Below are 22,459 nucleotides of genomic sequence, written 5' to 3'. Positions count from 1 at the left end.
TGTACAGTGTTCCTTTAATCTGGAATGAGGGTATTTTAATACATTACACTAGTTGATATTTCTAATTACAAATGCACGAGTGAAAATGATGGGGAAAACATGCTGAGATTACAGTTAAAACATAAAAGTTTTCATAGTTACAAAAAATAGAGAATATTGTTATTCTCAATATGGCGCTTTTGAACTGTGTAGTAAATACCAGTGCCAGATGTAAAAGTCCAGGCCTATACGGATTGTATAATGTAGCTAGAGTGGGGAAAGGGTCAGGAGAAATATTGACCTTTTGTGGAGTGAGAGAAGCAATGGGGACCCAATTCTGCAGTCCATTTGCAGGTAGAACTCCCGTTGACTTCGGATGGGAGGTGTGCATATGCAAGGCTGGAGCTTTGGAATGAGGGCTGAAGTTTGTTCAAATGAATGAAAAATCTTATTCCCTATCAAGAATACAGACGTGAACAGGTGCCACTCCCAGCCTGCTTTAAAACAAAGTCCACACAGAGAGTGAAGCCAAACTCACTCCCCTCTTTGGATTTGGCTTTATCAACAAAGAAATGAATAAGAACAAAGTTTAGCTCAAGGCTCCTCCCCAAGCTGGGATGCTCCTTGGGTGTGCTCAGCCCACACCTTAGATCCTCTCAGGAGAGCACTTCCTTTATATTCAGAGGCAGGTGACTATCACCTGACCCAAGTCAGGAAAACCCACTTAACTATTTCCTAATAAGATCAACACCTACTAACTGAATAGGATATTTCAGGAAGACATTGTCAGTCTGTCACAACAAGCTCTCTCCAGTGTTTTCAGTAGTAGTCTAGGGAGATTCTTATGCCAGACAAGAAGTGTATCTCAGCAGCCATAGGGCCCAGAGTTCAGACACCATGACAGTTTCCCCAAGCACAAAAACAAACATTTAGATGGGACAGAATTTTAGGGCACTCACCTCCAGGAGAGACCTCGGTATTGTGTCAGAACATCGAGAACATTGTTTGGTTTGGACCCTGCCCCATTACCTGCCTGATACCAAGGGAAAGGGAGAGAGTGAACAGACCTTCCAGATAAAGCCATCCACTCTATCTGATCATAATGAAAGCAATTAGAAGGGGGGTTAATGAGCCACGCTACCCTCCAGATTCAATATTTGTTCTTAAAAGGATTGAGGGTATTTCAGTTCCACACCACTGACTCATACCTAGCCTGTCTATTCTTGATGGGATGATGCAGAGGTGTAACCCACATTAGACATGATTGACTTCTAAGGGAAGTTAATTTAGAGCTTGTCAAAAATGGGAACTTTTTCAAGGACAATTTGTCCCTGTTTTTTGAAACTTTCCAAAACAGCTCTAAGTTCATTTAAGATAAAAGGAATAAATACACTGGCAGCACATGGCCCGGGACTCCTGCTGGTGGGGTGGGGTAGGCGGCAGCATGCAGCCCGGGACCCCTGCTGGTCCTGGGAGGGAGCCAGGTGGTGGTGCACGGCCTGGGACCCCTGGTGGTACTGGGGGGAGAGAGTTGGTGGGGCTGGGAGGCTCCCTACCCAGCTCCACGTGTCCCTGCAGCTTCTAGTGGGAGGGAAGGCTAGGGAGGCTCCAGGCGCTGCCCCCGCCACGAGCTCCGGCTCCACAGCTCCCATTGTCTGGGAACCGCAGCCAATGGGAGCTGTGGGGGCGGTGCCTGTAGGCGGCAGAGCGCAGAGCCCCTGGTCCCTCCAGCTAGGATCTGCAATGACATGCTAGCTGCTTTCGGGGAGCCTCCCCGCCAAGGTAAGTGCCACCCTGCACCCCAACCCCCTGCCCCAGCCCTGAGACCCCTCCCGTGACTCCGATGACCTCTGTGACAGACACGCAGCCTTAGTTATGAGTGTTAAAAGACCATTTTACACAACGTGCCAGACAAGAAAGAACTTTTGGGGCAAACAAAGTTGAGTGGATTTCCTAGGAAATACTCAAGGGAAGCAAGTGCAAATTCCCACCTCCAGACCCAAGCTATGGATGCTACACTCTGAGGAGAAAAGCACTGTCTGCTGATTGCTTATTTGCAATCTCTGAATATCAAAGACACCAGCTGTATAAGGAAAATGCTAACCTATGCATAGAATCATAGGACTATAAGAGACCTTGAGAGGTCTTCTAGTCCAGTCCCCTGCACTTAAGGTAGGATTAAGTATTATCTAGACCGTCCCTGACAGGTGTTTGTCTTAAAAACCTCCAATAATGGAGATTCCACAGCCTCTCTAGGTAATTTGTTCCAGTGCTTAACTACCTTGACAGTTAGAAGTTTTTCCTAATGTCCAATCTAAACCGCCCTTGCTGCAATTTAAGCCCATTGCTTCTTGTCCTGTGCTCAGAGGTTAACAAGAACATTTTTCTCCTTCTTCTTTGTAACAACCTTTTATATACTTGAAAATTTATGTCCCCCACCCCACAGTCGTCTCTTCTCCAGACTAAACAACCCCATTTTTTTCAATCTTTCCTTGTGTTTTTTAGACCTTTAATCGTTTTTGTTGTTCTCCAGACTTTCTTCAATTTGTCCCATCTTTCCTGAAATGTGGCACCCAGAACTGGACACAGTTTTCCAGTTGAGACCTTATCAGCATGGAGCAGAGCAGAAGAATTACTTCTTGTGTGCTTGTTCTGAGTAACAGCTGTTATGAACTTGTAACCACAGAAACACCTCTTGGTGGGGTTTGAAAGACAGATCACCTGCCAGAGTCCTTGTTGAGTTGGGAGTGATCACTAGTAAGTCTATTAGCATGAGTGCATGTCCTTGTATTGTTTGTAATATGTTTTCTCTGTATTGATTAATAATGAACGTGCTTGCTTAGAAAGGGCTGTGTGGTACCTTATAACTGTGGGCAATTACACTGTTTATAGCCTCTGAGGAGAAAGCAAAGCAGGCCTGCTTAGGCAGTCCGGCTTTTTGGGAAACTCACAGTGTAGGCAGTGAACCATGCAGCCTGGAACAACCCCAGTCAAGAGGAAGAGAATAACGGGTCTTCTTCCAAGAGAGGTGACAGCTGATGAACTGGGAGCCTAGAGTGGGTGCCCTTGCTTGACCATGGATGGGGAAATACAGTTGCCCTGAACTGTGACAGTCACAATCTGCCTGAACAAGAAGTCCTGCTTATTGTTCCACGGAGGTGCAGTATACACAACACCTGATCTATGTTACTTTGGCTCTTCAGTCATTGGGTCAAACACTGAGATGGTGCAAATGGGAGTAGCTTCATAGACTCCAATGTAACGATGCCAATTTATACCATCTGGAGAACTGGCACATTTTGTTTATGCTGCTTATTATTTGTTAGGAAGGTAAGTATCTAGGGATTTTAGCTATGAGCTGTAAAAACGTATGCAATTATAGCAAATTCACCCTGACCATTTTTATGTGATGTGCAGCATAATCCACCAGTTCTCTGTGTGCAGCATTCCTGTTGACTTAAATTGGAGTTCTGCACATAGAAAGATTAGACCTGTAAGATGATTAACAGTTATAGTTGGACCATGGTACAAGACAGCATGGAGAACACGAGTAGCCAAACAGAGCAAAACAGTGTTTGTACTATTCTCTTTCATTAGAATTCACATCTGTCCTCATATCATAGAATCATAGAATATCAGGGTTGGAAGGGACCTCAGGAGGTCATCTAGTCCAACCCTCTGCTCAAAGCAGGACCAATCCCCAATTTTTGCCCCAGTTCCCTAAATGGCCCCCTCAAGGATTGAACTCACAACCCTGGGTTTAGCAGGCAATGCTCAAACCATTGAGCTATCCCTCCCCCAATATATATCCCCCAACATATCATTCAGTTCAGCTATGGTTATCCAGTGATCTGCACTTACTGTGAGCGAGTCTCCCAGCGCACTAATCACTTTGATGTCCGCCGGCCTCAAACGGTGAACTAAGGAAAAAAAGATTGGGAGGAGAAGGGAAGTGTCAAATCACACTGTAGTGGAAGAACTTTTCTTTGGGATAAGTATGAAGCATTCTAGAGACTCCAGTTCAATAGTCATGTTAAGCCAGATCATCATGCCAGGTCATCATGACCCTAGATGCTTCGAATGATAAATTGACAAATACTGGCATTGATCAGAATACTCAGCAGTTAGGAGGGCAGTCATTGGACCAAGTCTTGATCCCACTGCTGCAAACCAATTACAGTGAGAAGGCCAAGGGATTTCCCTCCACATCTATCCAAAGTAAGGTTTTTATTAAGCCCCAAGAAATGGACTGATGACAGGCACAGCTCCACTGACAGCAATGGTGCTTGGTATTGCTACAGCTTTTAAAAGGAAACCAAAATCCATCTGGGAGAGAAACACACAGAAGTCTTAAGATTCCAGGCTGGATCTGAAAAAGTATCACATATTTTCTCCTATTGTCTGGTTGTCATTTAACTTATCGTTATAAGCCAGGTTTTCAAGCAAGCCATTCTTCCATTTAGGCAACAAAATAATAATTTTCAAGAGTTCAGCATGGTGAGTGCTGAGTTAAGCACTTTTGAAAATATGACCCACATTTAGGTGCCTGAATGAGAGCGGAGCTCTCTTGCAAATCTGACCCCCGTTGTGAGTTCTGAGCACTTGAAAATTCAACCCTGAGCTCTTTTGAAAAATCTGGCCTACATTTAGGCTTGGAAGGATTAGATCTTTATTGGTAAGTGTTGGTAAACGTCAATTTCACTGTACACAGAAACTGACAAAAGAAAATATTTTCATCAATAGTTGAAATTTACCAATAGGCAAAGGAAAAAAGGAGCTTGAGAACTTAAGAGTTTGAGTTAAGGATATTTACTTGGTACATTTTGATATGCGTTTTAACAGTTATAAAGCTTTAAATGTCACCATCTACTATAAAATAATTGTCTGATCCCCATCCCCATTGTCTGATTCCCCCTGCTGTGGTTTCCTACAACTGTGAAAATTTAAATGGATAAAAATAGGGGATGAAATGCTTAAAACCCATAATTTTGCACAACTGTGAACATTTAAAATTAATAAAAATAGAAAAATGCTTTAAAATAAAGATATCTGTCTAAATAATAAAATAAAAGTCAAATTTTGCCATGCCTACCTATATTTCAATTTGTGATGTGAGACAAATTAAAACTGAAAGAAGATTCTCATTTTAATATAAGGCAATGCACCAATATGCATATATTGACCTTGATACATTAAAAATCTTCTATATGCACAGCATTTGTTTTCCCTTCATCTGAGTTATTTCTTGACTTCTTAAGAATGTGTATATATATCCTGGGTCTATAACTGGCCTCTTTTTTAATTTATTTCTTTCATAATGAACCTTTACATAGAAAAGTTATCCATTAAAATATACTATACTGAAAAAAGAACACATAAAATTGTAATTGCCAAAGGAACAAAATAGATCACAGCAGTAAATTCTGAATTGCAGAACAACATTACAGGCTCCTGAAAGCGCTTTCGGTTCTGAACATAGGGGAAATTAAACTACCATTTCTCTTGCCCATGGTCAGCAGAACTAACTGTTAGATAGCACTACCATCCGCAATTATAGGCAGGCTGATGACTCCAAGGTATTTTACAGAGTGGACCATTCAATGTGATTAGTGAACTGTGACTTAGCTGGGAAGAGTACATCCAACTTAGATACAAACCTGACTGATATTAAGCCAACCAGATAATTTAACCAGAATTTGACTGAAGAGTCTTTCAATCTTATCTAAAGAACTCCCTCTGTGGCAAAGCAGGAACCATACTAGGAGTCTGCAATGATCCATTTCTCTTCTGTGTCTGCAGGGGAGCTCTCAAGAACACATTAAAGGTTAAGGTCAGAGAAACCTGTGATACCGGAAGCATCTGTCAGTAATTCACATCTACCTCTGAGAAAACTACCTGTAAGTAAAGGGATAAGGACTACAAAAACCAAAATGTTTCAAATATGTTTCCTTGAGCTTAGGCTGTTTAAACTGAAATAACGCTAAATATCTAATTTTTTTCATCATTTTTACTGTTTTATTTTTAATTTTTTGGAGAAGATGGTGGCATTTGCGGGTAAGCTGGGTTGTTAGATACCTAGGTGTTCCTTTACTTCCTTATCCTGTGCGACATTATGCCTGCTATCTGTGCCTCAGTTTCCCCATCTGTCCAGTGGGGATAATCAGAGTTCACTGACTCATTGGAACGCTCGGAGGCTTAAATCATTACTGTTCAGAGAATGCTTTGAGATCATTGACTGTATGGGGCTAAAGATGTACAGATTTATTATAACTGCATATGCTACTACTTGGGCAGACTGGTTAGATTCATTTTCTGCCTTTTGCCAGTTTCACTTTGTAGTTCACCTATACTTAAGGCCAATTCTGTGTATGTGGCTTTATAAACACCACAAGGGAAATTTTAAATAGCTTACCTAAAGCTGCGTCTTTTATTACTGAAGTATTTTTTACATTAATGAAATCATTTAATACTTCAAAAAAAGTTACATTTTGTGCATAAAACTAGTTGACAGTGTCCCTTTAAGATCAATTGAAACAGCTCTTCAATAAAGATTTTAAAAAAATCTGTACCTGAAACAGGAACTGTATTAGAGGGATTTCGATCAAAACAGGGAATGCTTGTCCCATAACTCCTTTCCTGGAAGTACACACACAGTATGAGACATTACATGATGCTTTTTATGGACAGATGGTGATAAATGTTTGGTATCCCAAGGGATTTATATATAAAAACAAACTGAGATCTTCCTGAATTTCCTAGAGTGAAACTGAATTCCACACCATTTAATTACTGCACATAAATAGGCACACCTGGTGGCTTATGCTTTTGGCAAGTTATATATTGGGCTCTCTTCAAAACTGATTTGCTTCTGTTAGGGGATGACCCACTGTTTTGAGCATCCCCTAACTCCTGGGCATGACTAAGCTAAATTTCCACCTCTCTAGTGCTTCCTCTGGATGTCCAGGGGTCCCCTTCTTCTTGTGAAGGCTCGGCCTTCCTACCAGGTCATTTACCACCAATCCCTCTCTCAGGGTATCAGAAACCTTTGTCCAACATGGATAATCAACACCCATAGTCACGTGCTAGAACTCCCCCTGCAAGTGCAAAACCAAAAGCAACCTTAACTTTGCTGGTGCAATACCACCATGATTTTTTCATTTTGTCTTGTTTGTTTTGTGTATTCACTCCTGCACTGTAACCCTAGTTAAGGGCAAAGTCACAGAAGTGTTATAGGATGCCTTAGGGTGTGTGCACCACCTTTCTGGCGGATGGTGCCCATAAAATTAAAAGCCTGCTACTCAATCATAGCTAACGGCAGGCTTCTGGGCGGCAGCTCCGCGGCTGTGGTGGCGGCGGCAATTCAGTGGCGACTGCGTGGGGTGGCAAACTTGCTAGAGCCGCCCCTGGCTAACGGAATTGCTCCTTCATCTCAAATGGTAGGGGCTTGTGCTTTTGATAGTGAGAGTCCTAAAGTTAATCCCCCTTGGTTTTTTATCCTAGCTTTTTTATATCACCAATTTTAATATCACCAATTAATAATGATTCAAATCAACAAGCAGGAAAACTTGATTTAAATCACTGATTTCTAATCATGTTTTGCATTTGTACTTTTTAGCTATTTTCTTAAAGAAAGATGGATCCTCATTGATTGATAACCATTAAAACATGTTGATTTGAAACTAAATATATCCTTTATTGTGAATTTTGTGCTTCTTTTTGCTAACTAGGAGGATAAAATAAATTGATTAACATTTATTTAGACAATTATATAGCTTAACTTCTGTAGTGCCCCCTATCCATCCGGTTACCTCCTTTAGTGTCAATCTCCTTAAAGGTTTTGATGGACAGGCCCGGGATCCCGCCACCCACTCAGTAGGGTGTAACTTTTAGATTGACCCTTGGCATCTAGGTGTGAGTATTTCCTTGGGACAAGACTCCAGCATGGGTGTGTCCTATATCTCTCCAGTACAGTGACCAAGTGGGGAGTTATCTGGTTTGAGTGAGAGTGCTTTGGCCTTATGACTTGCCCAATCCTTCTCTTCTAGGTCTGCTTTTCATCATGCCATACTGTTCCTTCTCATCTCTGCACACCCTGAAAAGTGACTGGCCCGATACTGTTGCTCCTTATGCAGGTGTAAGTCAGGAGTAACTAATGAAATCTGTGGCATTACACTAAAGTAAGTGAGATGAGAATCAGACCTAGGACATGCAGTACCAGCCCACATCTCACGTGGGTTCCTAGGGGTGCTGGTCCATGATGCACACTGAACTCTTGCTCGTGACAATGGATAATATCACCTTTGCAATGTTCAGCACTGTAGTAACATTGCCCAGGATCTCTGCACTTCGGCCTTGTCTTTGTGGCCAGAAAGGTTCTTTTTTTTTTTTTAACTTCATGATAACTAAGATGAGTGAGCTATTCCAAGGTAAAACCACAGTGATAACAAGGCAACTCAGTTGGACCACAATTTAAACCAGGGGTGGGCAAACTTTTTGGCCAAGGGCCACATTTGGGTGGGGAAATTGCATGCAGAGCCATGAATGTAGGGCTGGGGCAGGGGGTTGGGGTGCAGAAGGGAGTGCTGCATGTGGGAGGGGTTGCGGTGTGCAGGAAGGGGCTCAGGGCAAGGGGTTGGGGTGCAGGGGAGGAAGGGGGCTCCGTGAGCTGCCCTTGCCTGCAGGCACCACCCCCCGCAGCTCCCATTGGGCGGGGTTCCAGCAGTGCACAGAGCCCTCTGCCCGCTGTCCCCTAGGGGCGATGTGGTGCCAGCCGCTTCTGGGAGTGGCATGGGGCCCGCGGTGCCACAGGGGCGGCAGTCCTGCGGGCCGAATCCAAAGCTCTGATGGGCCGGATCCGGCGTGCGGGCCATAGTTTGCCTACCCCTGATTTAAGCTCAACAACAGTTAGCCTGAGGCTGACCTTGCCTACTTCATCTTGCAGTAAACCTAACTTGTCTTGCCTTCCCTGTGTTTTTACTTCAAGATAGCTCATCTGTGTTAGTTACCTTGAGATAAAAAACACACCCTTTTTAGCAGCCAAGACAAGGCCTCAGGCTGACTAAAGACAATTTGGCCCATGCGACAAAAATCCAACTAGGTAAGGATGTGGCAACAGTATAAGTCTTTTAGTCCTCAGCCATTCACAGCATGGAAGCAAAGAGTCTCAGGCTTTGGATTCACAAGTATCCCCATGTAATAATGTTCATGAGACAACAACACTCTTGTACCAACCCCACCCACCCAGTGGAGTCACGTATTAATTTATACGCTACGCCAAGGCTTTTTGTACCTGAGACAGGGCTTCAGGCTGCGATGTCCGAGGGGAAGACGAGTAGTTACTATTTCTGTATGTGAACAAATATGGATACTCCTGCAGAGAGAAGATACATTTAATGGCCATAACAGAAAGACAATCAGCTGCTGTTGAAGACAATTGGCCACTTTCAGATCAGACAAAAAATTGGTTCAAGTCACCGCTCGTCCAAGTGCTTCACTTTGTGTGGGACTCCGTTTTACTGCTGAAATTGATCCAAATACAGACACTTCTCTCCCTTTAAAGAATAATTCACTTTATTCATTTCAGACAAGATGCACCCAGCATCTGAACCACTATGAAAGATCCAGTGTGGCAAGGTGGTTTAACTACACATTGCCATGAAGTCCAGTTTTCAGGCAAACATCCTTGGTTCAACATTTTAACAATACAAAATAGTTTAAGAGGCTTAGAGGCCATTTGTAACCTAAAGCTTTGTGAGCAGACTCAGGAACTGTGTCCCCACACATTTAGGACTGAGCCGTAGTCTCTCAAAAAAGGCACCCATCTGTATAAACAATTAGATAACTTGGAAATTCTGTAAGAGGCAGTTAAAATCCCACATTAAAAAGAAAGTCCTGTTACCTGAGATGGGCACTGGGCCCGAAGCATCTCTGTATAATGATAATGCTCTTTCTTCCCAACTGGTTCCATCTAGAAGAGGACAGAACACAAGTGTCTTATACTCAAGGGGATGCAGCCGTAAATCAAGTGTGTTAGGATCTAGAGTTTAACTGCAGACCCATCTCTGTCACATACCAATACACAAAAACACTGTGATGTGTATGACTTAAGCTGGCTCTATGCATAACATCAAACCACAAAAGCAAGGAAATGAAAAGTTAAGGCATCTCACATAACCAGCTTCGTACTCCTCCACCTGGAGATGACCTATTTCCGCACTAGAGCTAACACCACCTCCTTAACTCTGCCCCAGTAGGGATGCCAGCCTTCCAACCCCATTCCCCAGTCTCCCCACTACCATTAACAGTCACACTTCCCCAAGAATTCCCTCCCTCCCCCATCTACCTTATATTCTGGAAAAATCACACTTCATTCATTTAGGCAGGATGGCTTTCTACAGTGAATAGTTTTTAAGGGGCCTTGTCAAAGTTCACCAGGAGCAAAGCCTTTCGTGCCAGCACCCCTTGCTAGTCATTTATCAATCGATTGAAATTCAACTCAAAAGGGCCCCTAGGGTTTTCAAACTCCACCACCACCACCACCAGTTTATTGCCTGCTTTAACGGCAAATCAGCTGGATTATTCGGCCCTGATGCAGGCCTGGGTTCTTTGGGTTAGGTTAAGGGAGCTCTTCTCTTGTCCCAGCATCAACCAGAATTCACCCTCAGAAGAAGCAGGCAATCCTTCTTATTTCATCTAGTAGGCCCTGGTTGGCTACTGCCTCCTCTCTACCCTTTTAGCCCCTGGAGAACCAAGTCTGTTGACTCAACCAGTACAAGAGCCTGAGTGGCTTCTCTAAGCAGTGCCCAGAGGTGCAAACTCACGGTCTCTTTTTCCCCAGTGACACCTTTGTGTCAGGGAGGCAACGCCTCCAGCAAGGGGCAGAGAAAGCCTGGTACCCCCTGTCACAAGCCCAGAAAAATCACAAGACTCAAAATGTGAACCTTTTTTAGGGGCCAATTTTTAATTGATTAGAACTCAGACTAATTAACTGATTTTCTTGAAACTGCTCAGAAAATTCAAGCTTTACTGAGAGATTATATGCTGAAAATTTGGGCAGATACACTGTTTTTAATGTAAAAAAAGGGGGGGGGCTTGAACTTTCCATTTAAGTACAAAATGGAACACAATCTTAACTCTGATGGAGCAATGGCACCACCCTGATTCTTTCATTTTTGTTTGGGTGCTATTTTTAATCACTCCCTGTGATCCGACTTTGTGATAAAGAGTCACAGAAGTGTAATACAATGCCCTTACTGCATGTGCACCATCCTTCTGGGGAACAGAGCCCACAGAATTACAAGCTTGCTATTATCACAGCTAATAGATTTGCTCTTTTATCTTAGGTGAGCGGGGCTTGTGCTTTTGATGGTACTGCTTTTTACTCCCATTTTTTTAATACACGCAGCCACCGCTTGTTACAAAAGCACTATGTGTTGCACCTCAAGGCTGGATACAGGACTGTTTTTTTTCCTACCCCTTGTTTCTCTTCCCACAAGATGGGACAACTATTAATGCATCATTATGGCAGCTGATGAAACTGAATATTGACAGATGCAAGACGAATATTGGAAGGAATAACTGGACTACTCTTACTCCTTGCTGGGTTGTAAATTCACTGTAAACACTCAATAAATAAACTTGGGCACCGTTGTAGATCACTCAAGGAAAGTCTTTGCTCAATGTGCAACCATGGTCAGAAAAGTAGGGGGCATAAGGAATGGGACAGAAAACACTGAAAATATTATAATACTATTATATAAGTCATTGTTACATTCTCGCCTGGAATGTTCAGTTTTGGTCATTCCATCTAAAAGGAAATAAGACAAAGGGTTCAGAGACAGGGTTACAAATGCTTAAAGACTTCTGTTGGAGAAGCATTTGGAAAGATTAGGACTGTGTAGTTTAGAGAGGAGAGGAATAGGAAGGAACATGACTGAAATATAGAATACAATGAATGCAGAGTAAAAATAATTTGGGAGCTCCCACCTTACTCTCTCATAAGCAAGAATGAGGAGCCATTTAATTAAACTGATAAAAAGAAATGTTATTTTTACACACCATAGCCTGTGGCACACGTGGTCACAGGCTTATGGCCAAGAGGTTAGTAGATTTCAAGAAAGGATGAGACATTTGTATGGATAATGTGAAGAACCATAGTTACATTAGACAAGATTTAAAAAATATTAGAAAGGATATAAACCTTCACACTTTAGGACATAAACTAATCCCTAACTGATGGGAGATAGAAAGGTATTTATCCCATGGGCAGGTTATTCTATTTGGTCCACCACAGAATTTTTCATCTTCCCCTGAATTTTCTATTACTGGCAATGTCAAAGACAGGATACTGGACTAAATGGACCACTGGTCCAATCCAGTTGGGCAATTCCTATGTTCCCAAAATAGAAGTAAAATGTTTAATGAGCATATAGAGGATGATGGATAGTACAAATCCCTCTGTGGTCGCTACCCAGTTAGGGTTCTTGTCTTACTGACTTGTTTTTCCCTATCTTGTAGGGCTGGACTTTTCATGGTCTATTTTGTTACATGAATCATAAGTGAGGACAAGAGCAAAAGCTTCTTGTCTAAATTCTTTAATACAAATGAAGGGCACTTAACACCTAGATATATTTCCAGAGATAATGTTACAAAGCATTTACCCAAATTAATCAAACTGTCCATTGTAGATATCGGCATGGTAATGTGATGGTGGACTAAATATACAAATAATTACTCACAGCTTTTCTCAACCACCTGCCAATTTTTAACAAACCACTTTCTTAAATATATAAAGTTTGTTGGAACCTTGCTCCCGACCAGCAATTAAGCATTTTATAAAAACATCTACAGGGCACCTGGAATTCACACATCAAGTGGAAGGAGCAGAGCATTTTGGAGACAAAAAAATCGGCTCCTTCCTACTCTGCTGAGTATTTACTGCCACACTGGCCATGATTTATATCTCGTATCAGCTCCTGCTGCAGTGGGTTTGTTTTTTAGCAGATATCACTGGATGTTATTCTGATAATAGTAAGAGCTTCCCCTTGTCAGAGATGCTGATCAGATAAAGAAATCTTCTGTGCCTTTTGAACTCCAGAGATTCTTACCTGTCATATAGTCTTATGCAATTGTAGGCAACCATAAAGGGATTGCAGATAAGAAAGTCTACTCAGAAAGATGCCTTTCTGAGAATCTCCAGCTTTACTAAGAGATTTCAGTGTTGAAAGAGCAGAGGCATGGAGATGAACAGCCTTAGGTCAGTTCATCGACTCAAATGGCATCTCCAAAAATATAAGAAGCTGACAGCAAATCCTGGAAAGGCCCATCTTTGACACTACAACTTCATTTTTCTTAACGTCTGCCACACACACATGAGTTTCCCGAAATGTCTCCAGAATTAAAGTGACAAGAATAAATTACAGAAGAGGGGAGTGTTAAGAGGTGTAGTCAAGGGGGCCAAATAAAGGATATGTATTCGGTAGAGATGTGAATTTATATGGAGAGTCAGTGAAGCAGAGTGATACAGAGAGGCTGTTCCAATGGCCTGAGCTGCAGAGAAGAAGGCTCTCCCACCAACAGGTACCAGATTACTGTGTGAAGGCAGACAGGGGAGTTTGATGCTAGGTGAGGGCAGTGATTTGTCTGGGAGCTGTGTACACATCCATGGAGAGCTTTGAACATACGGAGATAAATTGACTTCAGTGGAGCCAGGATTTTGCCCCTGGAGTGCAGTTTTGTACTGGACCCTGCAATGAATGGGGGGGGGGGCAATAGAGTTGTTTCAGGATGGGGATGGGGAGGTCACACTTCTTTGTACAATACGTGTGAGAAAGACAGCAGCGTGTGGCATTCTGCACACGCTGGAATCTGGAGAGCTGGGATTTGGAAAGACTAGAGGGAAGGGAGGCTTAATAGTCTAGATGCAATGAGCACATGAACCCAGGAATGACAAAGTTCTAATACATTCTCTAATTTTAGCTGCTGAGATGCTAATTGCATAGTCCAGTAAAGATGTGGGGTGGGGATGAGAGGTATGAAGGCGGATTCTAGTTTAAGGCTTTAATAAGAATCTCCTATGGCTTCACTACCTGATGCCGTTTGCCAATGAAATCCAGGATTCTTAAAATATTGGCCGATCCGATCCCAGACAAAATGTTTCCACCTTCTGGTAGCAAAGTGCAATTTTTGGTGGCAAAAATTGGCAAAATTAGCTCCCTCCCCTTCAAGTAAACTCATTATTTGCACCCAGTGGGAAAAAAGCTCTTTCATAGACATTTCACAGGGAAAAAATTGTGCTTAGCAGATGGAAAGGCAGATTTTTGCCCTAACTCTTTCATATTTGTGTGAATAACCTCAGTAGTTTTGCACTTAAACCCATTCAAAAATAATATTTAGTTTAGGAAGTGTTTTCTGTCTTCAGATGTTTTACAAATCATTTAATTAGTGCTGGTAATATTTGTGCGAGCTAGGCAAGTATCATCAGCCCTGGTTTATAGGTGGGGAACCTGAGGAACCTGAGGCAGACTATGTGACAGTGCTTAAATTGGCTTTCAGTCCTCCTATTAATTTAGCTAGTGGAACTGAGCCAAACACAATGACACCGGAGCACAACACATCTTATCATGGCATCTGCCTTGCAGTAAAAGAAGAGTTGAGATATGAACTTTGACATTATCCTTATGAGCATTCATGGATAACAGAGATGCAGCCCCTTTGTTCCAAGGTTACAACCCTGATTACGATTAAGGCTATGATTATGTCACGAAGGTCATGGAAGTCACGGAATCTGTGACTTCCATTGCCTTCCGTGATATTTTCTGCTCCGGGACTGGAGCTCCCAGCCAGCCCCCACACCCCGCAGCTCCCAGCCACTGCCCTGGTGGAGGGACCCCACAGCTCTCCAGCCGTGGCAGGCAGGGGGACCGAGCTTCAGTGGGTGGATGGGGGACCCCCTGCAGCTGCCCAACTGCCCTAATCATTTTTGTTGCCCTTCTCTGCACCTCTGCCAATTCGAATATATTGTTTTTGAGATGGGCTGACAGAACTGCACACATGGATTTATATAGTGGCATTATGATATTTCTGTTTTTTTATCTATCCCTTTGCTAATGGTTCCTAAAATTCTGTTCACTTTGATGACAGCTGCTGCATATTGAGTGGATGTTTTCAGAGCACTATCATGAGTGGAAACAGCTAATTTAGCCCCCATTACTTTGTATGTGTACGTGGTATTATTTTTTGAAAGTGCATTACTTTGCATTTATCAACATTGAATTTCATCGGTCTTTTGTTGTTCAGTCATCCAGTTTAATGAGATCCCTTTGTAACTCTTTGCAGTCAGCTTTGGACTTAACTATCTGCACATTTTGCCACCTCACTGTTCACCCCCTTTTCCAGATCATTTTATGAGTATTTTGAACAACATAGGTCTCAGTACAGAACCTTGGGGGACCCTGCTATTTACCACTCTCCATTGTGAAAACTGACCATATATTCCTACCATTTGTTTCCTGTCTTTTAGCCAGTTACTAATCCATGAGAGGACCTTCCCTCTTATCCCATGACTTCTTATTTTGCTTCAGAGTCTTTGGTGAGGGACCTTGTTAAAGGCTTTCTGAAAGTCCAAGTACATTGTATCCACTGGACACCCTTGTATACATAGTTGTTGGCTACCTCAAAAAATTCTAGTAGACTGACGAGGCATGATTTCCCTTTACAAATGCCATTTTGACTGTTCACCAACATATGTTCATCTATGTGTCTGATAATTCTGTTCTTTACTATAGTTCCAACCAATTAGCCTGGTACTGAAATTAGACTTATTGGCTGTAATTGCCAGGATCACCTCTAGAGCATTTAAAAAAAATGATGTAATTTGGTACAGAAGCAGATTTAAGCAATAGGTTACATACCACAGTTAGATCTGCAATTTCATATTTGAGTTCCTTCAGAACTCTTGGATGAATACCATCTGGACCTCATTATTTATTACTGTTTAATTTATGAATTTGTTCAAAAACCTCCTCTATTCACACCTCAATCTGGGACAGTTCCTCAGATTTTTTTTTTGTTCTCTTACTGTTTTGTTTATTTTTTTATTTGCGGTATACATTTAATTTGAGCCTCTGTTAAGATATTGCCTCTCCCCTTGTTGGTTCCATGATAAGCTGCTCAAGAAGTGATCATTTATAGTGTCTAGACATTTTATCTCTGCATCTCTTCCTTAGGTTATACATACCCCGTCAGTATGCAGATAATTGAAACCCCCCATTATTATTGCATTTTCTGCCTTTGTACCCTCTCTGATCTCCCTGAGCATTTTACAGTCACCATGCTGAGCAGGTGGTCAGTATAAATTCCTACTTCTATACTCTTATTGTTCCAGCATCAAATTTCTATCCATAGACATTCTATGGTACAGCTTGATTTATTTAAGATTTTTACTTATGCTTTGTTTCACATATAGTGCCACTCCCCCACCAGCCCAACCTACTCTGTCATTCCCATATATATTGAACCCTGGTAGTACCATGTCCCATTGATTATCCTCATTCCACCAAGTTTTCAAAATGCCTGTTATATCAATATCGTTCTTTAATGCCGGGCACGCTAGTTCACCCATCCTAGTATTTAGACTTCTAACATTTGTATATAAGCACGAGTACATTTTGTCAATATTCAGTTCTTTGCCTTCATGTGTTATATTTAAATGGGACTCTTATGTTTGACTCTTCTTCACTAGTTCCCACCTGTACTTTACCAACTTCTTTCCTATCCTTTTTACTAAGCTATAGAGCTTCCCCTTTAATAAATTCATCCCTAGGGGATGTCTCCACCTGAACTGTGTGCTCCTCCGCACCTGTTGGCTTTCCCCCAGCCCTTTGTTTTAAAAAAAGCTTCTACAACATTTAATTTTACATGCCAGCATCTGGTTCATTCATTAATATCTGCTCCTCAGAAAACAAAACAAAACAAATCCCTGTGGTTTTCTTTAACATAGCTCTGCTAACCACCATTTATTTATTCGCTTTAATTTAATCCTTTTTAAAAATATGTGTGTGTGTTGAAATGTGGCTGCTGGCATGACTAGGGAAACAAACAAGAAGGCTGGAAAATTTTGAAGGAAGAGGCAAATTTCTAAATAAAAAGGGGGGAAATGCCTTAAACTGAAATTCTGGTAACAGATCAGATACATCTAAACAGCAAATACACTAAAGGGAGCATTTTCAAAGCACTGGGACCAGACTTCACTTTAGACAGGTGCAAAAAATGTGTCTGAATTTTTGCCCCCAATTAAATTAACTGACAAATCAGAGTGCTCTGTCCTTCACACTCATTGATCTGCAGTCACCATCAGCTAGTTGGAGGTGGAAGTACCTAGAGCTCTGCCCAAATTCAATTACATGCACAAATGTTGAAAATGCGAATTGCCTTTTGGTGCTTATGCTCTGGGGTTAGGAATGTCCGGATTTCTTTGAAGCACCAGTCCCCAGAAAGAGACATTTTCAGCCTTCTGCAGCTGTAAGGAGTCTGTCTATCCTGGATCCAATGCAAGCCTTGAGGCAGAAATGGAGGCGCCTCCAGACCAACCATCCCCTTCAAAATAGGAACATTTTGGCAAAACTTTATAAAAGGGTTTATTATTATTTGTACTGCTGTGGTACCTAGGAGCCCCAGTCACGGATAAGGACTCCATTATGCTCAGCGCTGTAGTGTTATAACTGTTATAACATCCATTTAGGAACTGGAAGGCCAGGCCAAGACCCGGATGCATTCTCTTGAATGGGGTTCTGTGTAGCTGATCTGTGACCCTGTGAGAGAAGTCAGGCTCACCAACAGAAGGGATTTTTCTTTACTTTTCTGTACCCTTATGCGTGTTTGTGCCTGCCCCATATTTAGGAGACTCTGATGTTGAAAGGAGGACATCTCAGGGAATTTTCAAAATGCTTACTGCAGTGTACATAGCTTTGTAACTGAAAGGAGAGGTCATTCTGGACTGCGTCATTCTGGACACCTTTAAATATAGAGTAGTCTCCCTACCTGTCTGAGGGTGGTAGCTATGAGGGAGCTTTCATCAGCTTCCCCCATTCCTCGCAGTACTGCTAATGGCAGAACCCTCCCTACTTAAGGACTGGCTGGCTTCTTGGTTCCAGGCATTTGTGCTAAGCCTATTCAGCCCTAACATCTTCAACACTTCTTACCATGTTGTTCCAGAGACCCACGCCCAAGGCAGAGCACTCCTCTTCAATGATTTCCTCTGGTGTCTTTGGTACGGAATTGCCATTAACCTGCCAGCCCTGGAAGAGAAAGCATTTTAGAATAAGACATGATGGAACAGCGCTACCTCATTTATGCATTAGGCCTGGAATCAATGCTTGGAGGATGAAATGATACTCAGCACTGGAAAAACCCAGTTATAAAATAATCTGAACAAGTAAACATGCACCAGAAGCCGACCTCCACTGCAGCTTCTGAGTAGAGAGACAGAACAGAACACTGTTCAGAGACATGACTGATGTACTTGGTACTAGGAGGCAGCTCTGAAAGGGCAATACATTCTATGATATAGCAGGAAAATCAGAGTAACTGCAAAGCAGGTAGTGATAATGAGAGTCACATGTGCAGGTTGAAGAAGAATATGCTAATAGGATTAACAGAGCCTGCTTTGGAATAAAGAGCTATTTCTCTAAGCTGATGTTTAAAGGTATTTTAAAGCATTGGCCTAAAGAACTTGATCTTGACCCTTTGATAGCACATATTGTGCAATATTTTTCAAGTAAAAGCCACAGTGTTTGACAGACTTTAGTAGCTCATGCACAACATCCTGTGGGTCTAGGCAGCTCTGTCATATATCAAAGCAAATGAAGAAAACAAGTGCAATATAGCTTTACATTTAAAAACAGCTAGTATCGGAAAGCCTGTGCTGTCACAGTGTAATTCTTAAAATCATGTGTGTCAAAGAACTGAAAAGGGCTGAAAATTTAAAAACTAGACAGCAACAGACCACAAATTCCAGTGGTAGAATCATAAAAATTTAGAGTTGGAAGGGACCTTAAGAGGTCATCTACTAAGTCCATCCTTCCCACACGGAGGCAGATCCAAATATATCTAGGCCATCCCTGATAGCCATTTATTTAATCTATTCTTAAAAACCTATGACAGGGATTCCACAGCCTCCCTATTCCTAACCTTTCTGTGATAAAGTTCTAGCTGCTGCAATGACTAGATGACCTCCTGAGGTCTCTTCCAACTAGGGTGACCAGACGTGCCAATAAAATCGGGACTGTCCCGAGTTTTAGTTCTTTGTCCCATGTCCCAACCAATGCACGGTCGGGACACCATTTGTCCCGATATTGCAGCTTTGGCCACTCTGGTGTTTTTTTGTTTTGGGGGGGGTTTTTTGGCTTCCCCCATGTGTCCCAATATTTTGTCCGTTTCATCTCTACTTCCAACCCTAATCTTCTATGAATGACATTTATACTTCAGGGATTCCATCAAGAAGTTATTCCTAGATGGTCATCTGATGCAGCCAGACTATATCAGGAATTTAAATCCCCCAAGAATGAACACAAGGTTATAAAAGTAGAGACCTTTTTCATCTTCTAGATCAAAGCAGGCAATAGCAATAGAAAGAAACTGTTTCCAAACTGAACTTCATGCATTGTGGTCAAAAGCCTGGCAAATTATTAAGAGACTGAACAGAGATTCTAGTCTGGACAAAAGAGAATTGCCAATCACCGAAAACTCCATTGCATCCCAGCTAGTGGCCAATGGCAAAACTCCTAACTGAGATAAAGCCTTCAGCTGTGCAGTTAAAAGGATGGTTGGTTGCTGAGAGATGGCAGTCTCTGGGAGTGGACATGAACCCGATGGCTCCTTTTACCAATCAAGAGCATGACAGGGCTGTACATCAACTCCTGGTCCAGATAATATCCACAATGAGTTTGTCTCTCACCTCGGGCCAAATCATCAAAAGTTGGCTGCTTCAGTTTCTGATCATTGGACTCAGGATTGCAGACTCCCCAAAAGTTCAGTGCAGAGCAAAGATCCTAGCTGTTCCCAAGCCAGGTAAATCACTGATAGGCCCCAAGAGCTACCAACCACTGTCTCTGCTACGTGATACCTACAAAGTCCTGGAGAAACTAATTCTGATGTAGATTAATGAGGTCATCTATCCCCAGCTGCCTCGCATTCAGGCTGGATTCAGGAGGGGATGGTGCACCCAAGATCAGGTTCTTTGACTCAAGATGTGGAACATGCATTTGAGTCAGGAAAGAAAGTTGGTGCAGGCTTTTTTGATCTCATGGCAGCCTATGACACCATGTGGTATATCAGCCTGATTGCCAAAGTGTTGCAAGTGATTCCTTGTAGGCCTATGCTCTGGTTCATCTAAGAGATTATTAGTAACTGACAATGCATCCTGCAAGTCGAGCAGAAAATCAGTCCCATTAAGCGTCTCTACAATGATCTTCCACGGGGATCAGTTTTGGCTCCCATTTTGTTCAATAATACACACATACGACCTTCCCAATACACAAGCAGAGAACAATGTGTATGTTGGTGACAGCCTTATTTCCAACGCTGGGTACAACTTCCACAGAACTGAAGGGAATCGCAGCCAAGACACAGATACTTTGTCCAGTTTCTTCCAGAAATCTCAGTGAAACCAAGACTGTGGCAACTACTTTCCATCTCAACAATCATCTTGCCAATCAACCCATCTCCATCAGTGTCCAAGGGCAGCCACAGCCATTTCAATCAGTTGTCACATACTTGGGAGTAAAACTCAGTTGTAGCCTGATATACCAACCTCACCTGGAACACCTGAATGTGAAGCTCTCTTCCGACACTGCCTTGATACAAAATCTATTGGGGAGCTTCCTGGGGAGCAGACCCTTCAATCCTTCATACATCTGCATTAACCCTGCTGTTTGCACCCTCAGACCACAGAGCAGTATTCAGCTGGAGCAGCTGCCATGCTGAGCTTGTCAACACGGAGCCGAGTTCAGCCACGCATATTATTAATGGCTGCTTGAATTATACACCAGCCCCCAGTCTGCATGACACACTGTTGTGACTATTGGGGTTGCAAAGTGTACCCACATTGTGAACTCAAATGTAAAAAGTATGTGGAAGTTCATCAGATGTTAAAATAACCATGAAAACTAGGTCAACTTGTTTACAACACTGAATGTTTAACAAGTGCAAGAGAACCAGACAAAGAGGCTGGATTAGTTTAAAGCAAAAAGGCCACTTTGATATAATCCCAGGACTGCTGAAATCATGCTTGGTAAAAACTGAAGATGTGGAGTCAGAAGTTAACAGACCAAAATTAGTGTGACAGATATTAGGCCTAATCAGTGGACAAAATAATGAGGGGGATGAACTATGCCACCCACTTTTCCCCTTTTTGGGTTTCTTAAAAAAAGAGTCTTTGAAAGAAACATTATTAGTGCAATTCAGCTCTCCCTCTCATCTCCTGTCCCACCTTGCATCCCAGCTCATCCTTCAACCTGCCAACTCGTTTTGATTCATCTAAAAGACTTTCTTCCTTAGAGGAAGGCTAGCTGTCTTACCTCTTGTTTAAGGAACTTTGTTTTCACCTGAGAGTGCTAAAAGCCATCACAATATCATGACATCCAGTCCTCATCCCATCCAGGGGGATACCTAATTTTCAGCACCTCGAAGGCATGTATGATCTTGTATTGTATTCCCTTCCCTTTTTGGGTTATTTTCTGCCCCACTGTTTCTTTCTTCCTATTCTTTCTCATTCTCTTGGCTTTTCATTGAATCCTGAAGTCAAATCATATTGCATCCATCCAAACCTGCCTTGTCGAAGTACAAAAGGTCCAACCGGATGATGTCCCTGACCAGATTGTAACTAATCAGGGTTCAAGCAGTAGATGTTGTGGTCTACTTGCCAGCCAAGCATCCACTCATAACTAACCAGTGGGTCAGGGTGCCAAAAAAAAAAATCAACAAAAGCCATGTTTCACCCATCTTTTCTATCCTGTCTGTCTGTTACAAACAGGATGAGTGAATGCCTTTCACATCAGGACTGAAGGTAAAATTAACCTGCTCCTTTTCTTCAAATAAAGGTTGCTTTGAAAATAAGAGACTCAATACTTTTACTCCAAAAAGGAGAAAAATTTTGATAAGGTCTGACTAAGCTGCTTTGCATAAACACTTAATCACATTTTCAGTATAAATGCTTGTTTTAATTTCTTGTTCTTTGTGTTTAATCAATAAACTTTCAGTTTGAATGGATGCTTTTGGGGGTTTGCCATGTAACTGAGTAAAACCAAGGCTTCTGTTTAAAAACAACCTGGAACCTATCTATCAGTTTGTAATGCTGGACAGTGAGAGAGGCTAAAGACACCTTTAACTCTTTGAGCCTTTGAGATGAATATCCATACAATAACACATAACTCCCCCAGACCTTTGGTAAGATGCCATGACCATTAAGTCCGCCAGGAGAGCT

At 42.2% G+C, this 22,459-nt stretch overlaps 1 protein-coding gene across 1 annotated transcript in view; it reads right to left on the bottom strand.

Moving 5' to 3' along the window:
• PLB1 (phospholipase B1) overlaps window positions 1-22,459 on the bottom strand; it is a 117,474-nt gene that overhangs the window by 70,328 nt on the left and 24,687 nt on the right. Inside the window, exons 14-19 of the mRNA XM_048843427.2 lie at window positions 18,180-18,275; window positions 9,878-9,946; window positions 9,269-9,349; window positions 6,549-6,615; window positions 3,841-3,899; window positions 939-1,012 (exon numbers count right to left, since the gene is read on the bottom strand). Of these exons, the coding sequence (XP_048699384.2) occupies window positions 939-1,012; window positions 3,841-3,899; window positions 6,549-6,615; window positions 9,269-9,349; window positions 9,878-9,946; window positions 18,180-18,275 (446 nt within the window). The remainder of the gene's footprint in view (window positions 1-938; window positions 1,013-3,840; window positions 3,900-6,548; window positions 6,616-9,268; window positions 9,350-9,877; window positions 9,947-18,179; window positions 18,276-22,459) is intronic.

This window comes from Caretta caretta, chromosome 3 (assembly GCF_965140235.1).
Source record: "Caretta caretta isolate rCarCar2 chromosome 3, rCarCar1.hap1, whole genome shotgun sequence".
NCBI lineage: Eukaryota > Metazoa > Chordata > Testudines > Cheloniidae > Caretta > Caretta caretta.
This window is presented reverse-complemented; position numbering and strand designations above follow the sequence as displayed.